At 44.5% G+C, this 10594-nt stretch overlaps 1 protein-coding gene across 1 annotated transcript in view; it reads left to right on the top strand.

Annotated features, from left to right (window-relative positions):
- Window positions 1–997: 997 nt before the first annotated feature.
- The window catches only part of LOC121932574 (cartilage intermediate layer protein), a 14815-nt gene continuing 5218 nt past the window's right edge, over window positions 998–10594 (top strand). The window contains exons 1-8 of the mRNA XM_042471330.1: window positions 998–1090; window positions 1184–1284; window positions 2527–2630; window positions 3140–3416; window positions 5398–5578; window positions 7946–8029; window positions 8949–9218; window positions 9807–9992. Of these exons, the coding sequence (XP_042327264.1) occupies window positions 5470–5578; window positions 7946–8029; window positions 8949–9218; window positions 9807–9992 (649 nt within the window). The 5' untranslated portion in view covers window positions 998–1090; window positions 1184–1284; window positions 2527–2630; window positions 3140–3416; window positions 5398–5469. The remainder of the gene's footprint in view (window positions 1091–1183; window positions 1285–2526; window positions 2631–3139; window positions 3417–5397; window positions 5579–7945; window positions 8030–8948; window positions 9219–9806; window positions 9993–10594) is intronic.

Raw genomic sequence — 10594 nt, 5'->3', positions numbered from 1 at the left:
GCTGTAATAAGTGTTTGACGTCAGACTAAAAGTATCTGACTTGAGAAAAGGAGGTGCAGTGGGAGCAGGATATGGCCTACAAATAGCTTTGGGGTCACATGAAGCTCACAACTCACACTTTCTCCATCCCAATGTAGACTGTTGTTTGTTGTGTGCCTTCAAGTCAACTCTGACTTTTGAGACCCTCTATCGTAAGGGTTTTGGGGGGCAAAATTTATCAGAGGAGGTATCAATCCACTACACTATCCCCCTGGTAGTCTTCGTGTTGTTACTGTGTGCCTTCAAGTCATTTCCGACTTATGGCGAACCTAGGAATTTCCATTTCTGGAAGTGCCCAGGACAGATAATTCACCTTTTCTTCTGGACAGAAAATACGTAGTCCAGGGAATCTGGGGCAGTCAAGGGCCTCAAAAATAATCTGGGCCTCATTCCCACTTGCAAAAAAAGTGGTTTGCAATCCAAATCAATGGACTGATTCGACAGCAGAGCATGGTTCCCACTACATTTGCCTCGATTGCCTTTTTTCCCTGTAAAATAACCCACTTGTGATCCACGTTCATGAATGAACCGGCAGCTGGCCGAAGGGCAAATTTAAATAAATTTGGATCCGCATCTGGTTCTCACTTCTGCAGAACTGATTTATCCAAAAAGACGCATAAAATATCAGCGTCAAAGAGACGCTCGCCGAATTGCTTCAGCAAATCGATTCAAGTGGGAACCAGGGTAATTTGAACTGGTTCAAACCGATTTGGGATCTGGTTTAAAAGGTAGTGGGGATCAGGCTCTGGAAAGCACATTTGGTCCCAGGAAGGCAAGTTGTCCACCTTTGGTCAGAGGTCTCTCCACCTGCCATGATCCACAAAGAAAGTGAATGCACTACCCATGAGATTATCTCCCCCCGAGGGTCTTCCACGTCTCTCCTGTCCTGCTTGAAATAACACATTACGTTCATGACTTTGCAACAGGATAGTTCATGTAAAGCAGGAGTATGCCAGATATGAGCAGTTGGCCTTGGGGAAAGAACATTTCTTCCCGAGCAAAATTGAATTAAAGTTTGCTTTGCCACGGAAGGAGCCAAAGGGAGGCAGAGGTGAGTAGTGGGACGTCATTGCTTGGGCTTGCGGAGCCAAAGCTCCTTACACAAACCACCCTCTCTCTGTGCGTCTGCTTTTCTTTTGTTTAGGACCTGTTTTAGGTGGCGGAGAGGAGTATGGCGTCTCTTGTCGCTACCTGGCCAAGATATGATGATGACTCTTTGGATGCCCAAGCAGTGCAATAGGACAGGTCTGGCACGGCACCCAACTGTCCCAATTAATCCCACTTTATCAGCTGCTTTATAAATGTCCAATTCTCTCTCCTCCTCCCACTTTCTTCCTTTTCCTTGGCTTACTTTAGCTGCTGCATCTGCAGAGCAGAAATAATGCAGTTTGACACCGCTTCAACTGCCATATGCCATATCTCAATGCTATGGAATTCTGGGATCTGTAGTGTTGTGAGATATTTAGTCTTCTCCATCAGAGAGCTCTGGTTCCACAACAAACTACAAAACTCAGGATTCCATAAAAGCTAAAGTGTTGTCAAATGGCATTATTTCTGCAGTGCGGGTGCAGCTTGAGTTCAAAGTGCAAAAGCAGTTTGCACTCAATTAATTTGTTTTTATCTCTGCTGGGGAAAATAGAGACACTGCTGTGGAACGTATGGTTGGTACTTAACTGCAAAGGCATAAGGCAGGCTACATAAAGATGGAGTTGCAGAGGCAAGAAAGCTCAAAGTGCCGTTTTAGCAAGACACTACTCTCACCTTTACTATTGCTTGGTGAAGGCTACTAGAGGACTTAGGGGAGTTGTGTGATGCATATCTGTGTTCCTGTAATTTCCTGTATGGAGTTCCAGTAAACAAACTGCATTCTGGCAACAAGGGTCCGCTGTAATGCAAAGCTATCCTTTTCTTGGTTATTGCAGTAACATTCAGTGATTTCATCTGTTTTTGCTTTTTGGACTCTGCAAACATCCATTGCACAGTGATTATTTTGTGACAACTTTGCAAACAATTTTCTCTTTTCCTCTGGCTCATCTCACAGCAGAGTTGGGATGGTTTAAAGCAGGGGTAGCCCTGAGCTGTTTCTTGTCTCTTTCCCAAATGCAAACCTGGACCAAGGAAAGGGAGACAGTTAACATCATACTAACAGTTAACATCATACGCAGAGAGATCTTGTAGCACCTTTGAGCCTATCTGAAAGAAAGAAATTGGTAGCATGAGCTTTCGTAGACTTCAGTCTACTTCCTCAGGTGCATTTGGTGGAGTGGAAATCATACTAACTCATAAGTAGTACAGTAGTGGCTGGTGGCACCCATGTCAATAGGACATTAAATCCACTTAGGCTCTAAGTCAGAACTTTAATAAACATAACAAGTGCAGCTCTTGCAAAACTGTAAATATATGGACCTTAGAAGCATAGAATCATCTAATCCTGGAGCTGGAAAAGTCTCCAAAGGCTATCTAGTCCAACCCCATTCTTCCCTGCAGGAGGACACCATTAAAGCCCTCCAAACAGATGTCCATCCAGTATCAAAGAAGGCAACTCCACCAGTCTCCAAAGCAGTGTCTTCCACCGTCGAACAGCACTTATGGTGAGGAAGTTTTTCCTAATGTTTAGGTGGAATCTCTCTTCCTACAGCTTGGATCCATTGCTCCATGGAGCAGCAGAAACTCCATCCTCAATAAGACATCAGTTCAGATGTTTAAGCAGGGCTATCATGTCGCCTCTTAACCTCCTCTTCCCCAAGCTAAACATACCCAGCTCCATGAGTCGCTTTTCACAGGGCATTGCTTCCAGATCTTTTGCCGCTGAATAGCCCTCTTAAAGTCTGGAATAAAACCCATTGCTTAGTGCCTCTGTCTGCCTCTATAGATTTTGTCTTGACTCATATGGAAGGGGAACCATTTCCTCTTATGCCTTGGGCATCCAAGTGTCTTGGGGCATCCGTGATGCTTACAGTAGTTTCCAGCCAGTATCTGCTTTCAGCAACTGACAGACGCTGCAAATCCCAGCAGTTCAGAAACAGGCCATCCAACTAGCAGGGCACTGTTATCCAGCGCATGTACATTCTCTCATTATGTTCTTCCTTCTCTCTTTTAGGGCATTGCCTGTTGCCTTGCTGGCTGCGTTACCCTTTTCCTGACAGTACAGAAAACTTTATTCAGTTTGCGCTCGCTCCTTTCCAAGGGAGTTCGAAGAGCTCTGGTTTCCTTGCTGCCAGAGCAGGTTTTCCATCTGTGTGGCTCGATGCCACCGCTTCTTGCAAGCGCTCTGCACAGAACTATATAAGAAGAGACCCCGGCAGTTTGGAAACATTCAGAACGGATGCCATTTGGACAAGAGTTTGGGGGGAAGACGCAAAGGACAGAAGGGTTAGGTAAGCCTCCATTTTCATTACTCTTAACATTCACCGCTTCCTAGAGCATGACCAAATGGAGCTTCATCATCATCAACTCATTTTTAAACAGAAAGCTTTAAACGCATGAGGATGCCGCTTAGATGGGATGTACTTATATGTAATAGCCACTGGTATATGCAACATACATATCAAGAAACTAAGGGTTGGAAGGAAGAACCTGAAGTTACTTTGCTACTCGCTTGGTTGGTATTGCTTGACTGCAACTCCCATCAGCCCCACCCAGCAATGGGGGCAGATGATGGGAACTGCAGTCTATCAGCATTGGGAGGGCCACAAGTTGCCTAGCCTGGGTTCAGATGGTCCTATAATTTTACAATATTGAAATGTTTTGTTGAAGGGTAAGAGATGTATATGGTTTTATATCCTAAATAAATAAATTATATAGAAATGATGGAACCATTGTGTAGTTTTCTGTGAGTTGGGTATCAAGACACAAACTGATGCTTTTAGGTGGTCAATAGCTGCTAAAAGATGGACAACATTTTTCCTCCTATTATCCTAAAATGATGAGATCTTCAAGAGAGATCTATCATAAATGGTACAATGAATGAGAAGGCATTACCATCCAGAACGGCACAGATCTTTCTAATATGTCCACACCATCAAGTCAGCATTGGCTAAATAATTCCCCAGTTTTCTCCACTTAAAACACACATCATTCATGCCATGCCCCAAACTCAAAGAACAAGGATTTGTTTTCCAAAATACTGATATCAAGTGGTAAATGTTGTGAGAGATTTAGGTTGCATTTATTTCGATGGGAGAAATTGAAGGGTGTCATGCTGATTTTGTCACAGGATTCACTGGCCGCATCCCCACTTACAAAGAAATCACTTTGTGAACCAATTCGATGGATCAGTTTGGCAGCGGAGTGTGGTTCACAATACATTCGCCCTGATTGCATTTTCTTGCTGCAAAATAAAATAAAATAACCCACTTGTGGTTCTCATTGAAGAATGAATCAATTCAAAATGGACCCACTCCAGCCGGCCAAAGGGCACATTTAAATCAATTCTGATCCGCATCTGGTTCACACTTGCTCAGAATTGATTTATCCAAAAAGACACTGAAAAAACCAGTGTCAAAAAGACATGGATTAAATGGGTCTAGCGCACGGCCCCACTCTCCAAATCATTTCAGCGATTCGGTTCAAGTGCGAACCAGGGTCATTTTAACCGTTTCAAACCGATTTGCGATCCGGTTTAAAAGGTAGTGGGAATGAGGCCACTGATGATTTCCCTTTCCATTGATCCATTCTAATGGATTTTATAAACCAAGGTGGGGAAATCTTCTCAAGAAAAGAAAAAGGAAACAGCCACTTTTCCAGCTGGTCTCCCCCTCTTCTTATCTAATTGCAAACACTATTGCAAAAAAGAAAGCAAAAAGGCTCTTTATTCATTTTATGTTTCTCAGCATCTGTTCCAGAAAACGTCCAGTTTTGCTAAGGAGGAAGGATTAAGTTACAGACTAGAAGGAAGATGGTCAAGCTCAAGTCTTTTTGCCATTCTTAGGTCCTCCCAAGCATAGTCTGGAGGCGTTTCATCCTTCTCCAAAGGGGCCTCCGAAACCATCGCAGGGAAGTTCTCATCTGCAGAACAGATTTAGGGGTGATGCTTAAGCGGATAGGCAGACACAATGCCAGAGAATGCAGCCTCCGCTCTATGCTTCATCCCAACGGTTGTTCTCCTTGTGGAGCAATGCCAGGATTTGGGGAAAAACAGCTTCCCAATAAAACAGAGCAGGTCTGGACAGTCGGCTTCCTTGCTCTCTGGCTTGACTCTTCTTTGGCCAAGAAGCCTTGTAAAGTAAACCTTCCCTGGCTCTGACATCCAGTTCACTCAAGAAAACAGAGAGAGCATGGGTACTTTTATTTCCCCATTGGGGATCCAGCCCAGATGGGTGGAAACGTTTTTATTTCCTTTCGTTTTTTCCTTCCCAGGCTATTTATGGAACAAGAAAGGCTGAAAAGACCCTAAATCCAGAGGTGAAGAGAGACAGAGGAAACATTTGGATGCATTTTCATCTGACTAGAGGCTTTCCTGCGCCGGAGAAAAGAATGAGTTCGATACAACGATGGTGTTTGGCTGCCTTGCTTCTTCTCGAAGTGCCATGCATTTTTGGTGAGCATCCCTAATAGTGGCTATTTATGCATTCCAAAATGGGAAAGGGCACGTCAGTGATGTTGGTAATGATGGATGGTAAAGATGGATGAAGATGGAGGCCAACTATAAGCAAAGTATAGCTTATAGATGCCATGTGGTCCCCAGTGCCATTTGGAGACCCCTAAAAGCTCCCCCACAAAACATACACACTTAGATCCTAGAATCCCAGAGTTAGACAAGGCTCCAAGGGCCAAGCAGTCCAATCCCAGTTGGACACATGTGTTACAACAGTTTCACGCCATAATAATAATAATAATAATAATAATAATAATAATAATAATAATAGTAATAATATATTTCTATCCCGCCTCTCTGATAAGATTTCAGGGTTGCATCCTATGGAATCCCGGGGTTCAACTAGAGTATTCTGGTTGAGAGTCTTAAATTCTCCTCCCTAAACTACAAATCCCAGGATTCCATAGGATGCAGCCTTGGTTGTAAAAGCAGAATCGTAAAAGATGGAATCGTGAAAGATTCCTATTGTTCCTGCCCCACTCTGAAGCATTTAGACTGCTGCCGCGCTGCAGTATGAATGCAGTTTGACACAGCTTTAACTGTCATGGCTCTCGTCCTATGGAATCCTGGGATTTGTAGCTTGTTGTGGCACCAGAGCTCTCTGATGGAGAAGGTGGAAGTGTTCACCAAACTACAAAGCCAGGATATTCCATAGCATTGGGCCATGGCTGTTAAAGTGGTGCCAAACTGCATTGATTCTGCACTGTAGAAGGGTGCAATGAATCCGCATTGAGTTTTATTCCAGACCTGAATGGGGCTATCCATGGTGCCGAACCTCCAATAGGATTGCGCATGCCTATGCCCAAATGGCATGGAAGCCACTGGTCTTCATGTTTTCAGCTTCTTCCCATCAGCTTGGCCAGACAGCTGCTGTTTGGAAAGCCTCCATGGAAACAGGATTTGACAGAGCGCAGACACAAATCCTTTTGTTTCAGATTCCCAAAGCCAGCTGCTCTGCTACCCTCCAGGCTGCGTTGGCCGCCATGAAATTAACAAATTTGTTTTTTCAGTTTAAACACATTTCACACATAAGCACGCTACTCCCTCGTTGGCCACTGAAAACAACAGCCATGAAGCTTTACCCTAGAACCATTTATTACATTGGAATTGATACACACTAGCTTTCCCTATCCCTCTCTGGTTCCTTTCCCATCGCTGCCGTGAGCAGACAGGTTTGTGATGAGACTCAGGGTGCATCTAAACTGTAGAAACAATGCAGCTTGACACCCGTTTAACTGCCATGGCTCCATCCTACAGAATCCTAGGATTTGCAGTTTGGTGATGCAGTTTGGCGGAGACGGCTTCACAAACTGGTAAAACTACATGTCCCAGGATTCCATAGGACGGAGCTACAGCACTTAAAGCGGTGTCAAAGTGCATTATTTCTACAGTGTAGATGCACCCCTAGTCTGGTACCTGTTTTGTATTGGCCTTTCCTAAGAGAGATGGGAAGAGGTCAGCAGGACAATAATATGTTTAACAGAATGAATGTAAACAGAAGAGAGATGCAAGCAAAACAAGAGTATTCTAGAACAAACTAATCCCATCGTGGTGGCAGGAATTTTGTCAAGATCCTGGTACAGAAGGCTGCTTTATGTGGTTTCAGATTTTCCATTGCTTTGATTACAAGGGCTAAAAAATATCCTCTGAATGGCACAGGGCTCTCCTATAAAGCTATGTCCCGTTGCTGGAGGCAAAAAGGCCAGTCTGTCCAGTTACACCATCAGACCCCTCCAGAACGCCAAACAGGGGCTGCATCAACTGTTTTTCTTGCCTACCTTCTGGAATTTTTAATTTTTCCTTTCCTTTCATAAACTGCCTTCCTTTGAAGTTTGATTTTAAATGACATAACGTCTTGTCTTAAGGATGTGAGAAGCACTATAACATCCGGCTCCTTTGACCATTTGCCAGATTATTGCAGGCTTCCACCCATTTTGCTTTTGCACACACCCCACGTTTGCATGCAGAAATCTCACACAACTGATGTGGTTAAAACCAACAGTGGCACAAACAAAGGGTTTTTTCTCAATAGGGTAGCAGATGAATTTCTGGGGGGACTCATTTTTAGGGGGCCCATGTTTCCAACCATATCTAGGAATGTTCATGAGGCATCCTTCCTCCATCCATACACACACACACCTTTTACCTCTCTGCACAACTTCTGGCCTCAGGACAGCAGTCATTTTTCCTCTGTGAAATGCCAAGAGGGTATGTTGCTGTGTGTAATAGATGATGCCATTATTATCACTTGAATATGTTATTTTCTCCGGTTAATTTAATCCTGCTTTTTCGGCTTCTTTCCTCCCAAAGGTGAGCCAGTCCTTAAGCAATCCGTCCGTAGGATCCAACCTGGAGAGAAACCTTATGGTCTTTCCGTCAAACGTGGTTCAGACAGTAAGTCATTTTCCATCATGGGCTGTTTATATATAGCAACGTAATATATGACAGATCCAGCCATGTCCTTCTTCCGTAATGGAAACCATTGCCGCTGCCTAACAGATTTTGGTTGTTGCCAGAACTGATGCAGCCTTGCTGTTTTGGCTGCAATGCTGAAAAGCAAGCATGGAAATGCAGCTTATGTCACTATCTTGAACATAGCACAGAGCTATCCCTCCCATGAGACAGATTGCGTACCCTGCAATATTTCACAGACGAAAACCATTTGTAGCTGAACGACATCAGGCTAGGCAAAAGAGAACAACAACGAGAAACAAAACACAAAAGTCTTAAGCAAGCTGTCCTGTAGGCTGTAATTCAGAGGAAAGAACAGGTAGAGCCACCTCTTCATACTCCTGGCCTAGGAAAACCCTATGAAATTCATGGAGTCACCGTAGGTTAACAGGTCACCATAAGTTAATAGGAGTCCTGGTGGCACAGTGATTCAATGCCAGTACTGCAGCCATTCACAGCCACAAGGTTGTGAGTAGGGGCTCCAGGGTCGAGTTGGGGGCAATTAGTTTATACATTGTGGGAACAGACAATAGGACCTTTTTAGTGGCTGCACCTAGGGTCTGAAACTCCATCCTTAAGGTGGGCAGAATACCCCATTCCTTGCAGTCTTGCAGGGTGTAAGTCAATGGTTCCCAAACTTTGGTCCTCCAGATGTTTTGGGCTTCAGCTCCCAGAATTCCTGACTGCTGGCCAAGCTGGCTGGGGCTTCTGGATGTTGAAGTTCAAAATACCCAGAGGACCAAAGTTGGGGAATCCCTGGTGTAAATAAAGTCCATCATCATCATCATCATATCATCGATGCAAAGGGTACCTGGCATTCAAGAGAAATATCAACACTCCTGCGTCCTTCTTTCTTCTTCAGGCCATGGAACATGGACCACATGGTTCAACATTGACCACCCTGGAGGCAATGGGGATTATGAGCGCATGGGCGCCATCCGCTTCTACTACCGGGAGAGGGTCTGTCTGAAGCCCACCCGCATTGAAGCCCGAACAACTGACTGGACCCCTGCCTCCAACACCGGCCAGGTGGTCCACTATGATGCCCAAGAGGGATTCTGGTGTCTGAATAAGGAGCAGCCAGAAGGGCAAATGTGCTTGAATTATGCAGTGCGTTTCCTATGTCCTGTAGGTAAGGATCAAGGGTTTTCCTGTAGGGCCTTTAAGCAACATGCTTTGTACAAAGAAGAGCAAAGAGAGCATAGTTTTATTTATGAACAGGGTATTCAGATATATAGGGGCCAGAGGCCAATTTTCCATGCTCAGGGCCATACATACACATCCCTGACAGTGCTGCCAATTACCTCTATCTTCATTGGAGTCTTTCCCAAAATGGTGGCAAGAAGTAATGTCTCATTGTTTTCTGTCACTATTTTGAGAAGGACTCCAATGAAATCAGAGATACTTGGGGCTTCTGGTGGGCTTTCTATGTGGGACTGGAGGTATTTTTCCAAATGTTATGGGCTCTCCATGTAGTTTTTGGTCAAAAAACACTAGAAAATTGTGCCGGTTTTTCTTTTTTTTGAAAAAAGAAGGGGTTGGTCATCCTTGGGGAAATGGTGGCAGGGATTCAAGGTCTACAAAAGTGGGTTCCAGGGGCCATAGGAAAGGCCTCCATTCCAAGAGATCCTCTGTATGAAGGGCTGTCAGAACAGGGATGTTGCAACCATTTCCCCAGAGTGTTCAGTCCTGTAATACATGCGCACAATGTTGCTTCCAGGTTCCTTGCCACAGGACTCAAAAACACTATGGTCTTCGTGGTCAAAGTGGAGCGAATGCTCTGCGAAGTGTGACCAAACTGGTATCCAGACTCGGACGAGGACCTGCCTGGCGGAAAGTCTCCGGGACCCACGCTGCGAAGAAGTCAGCGAAGAAGGAAGGCGATGCTTGGGACCCCCTTGCTCAGGTGTTGTGTAGGACTTTAGGCTGTAGTAGCAAACGTAAGAGCCGTAGCAAACTCTTCTTCACCAACTTCGTGTCCTTTGAGTGCATTTCCCATAGTGCATGAAACTTTTCACACAAATAGGCTGCTTTCATATGCTCAAGTGGGTTTCTTAGGCTAGGTCACAGGAATAGTCCTACCCTTTTTAGACAAAAAGAATACAGGGTAATGGCTTTCTGGTTAGCAGGACAGCCAAAAAGATGGGCAGACCTCACTCTTTGGGTTTGGTTCCCCCCCCCCCCCCGGACAAGGTTTGCAAGCCCCAAAACTTCTGGAGGGCATTAGCTTAGGGATGAAGGGTCTAAAAACATTGCAACTATAATTTTGCCAGTTTGTTCTCACTGTTAGTTTTAATGGTATTTAAATGGATTTGGTTTGATACTGTATTTCTATTAAGACTTCATTTTTAATCTGTGTTATTGTTAAGTGCCACTTTTGGCAGAAAGGCAATGTATAAATTGGACAGACCAGCAGAGAGGATAGATAGATGGATAGACGGGTAGATGGAAGGAAGGAAGGAAGGAAGGAAGGAAGGAAGGAAGGATGGATGGATGGATGGATGGATG

Source organism: Sceloporus undulatus, chromosome 6 (assembly GCF_019175285.1).
Source record: "Sceloporus undulatus isolate JIND9_A2432 ecotype Alabama chromosome 6, SceUnd_v1.1, whole genome shotgun sequence".
Lineage (NCBI taxonomy): Eukaryota > Metazoa > Chordata > Lepidosauria > Squamata > Phrynosomatidae > Sceloporus > Sceloporus undulatus.
Note: the sequence above shows the minus strand (reverse complement) of the source record. Positions and strands in the feature narration are given on the sequence as shown.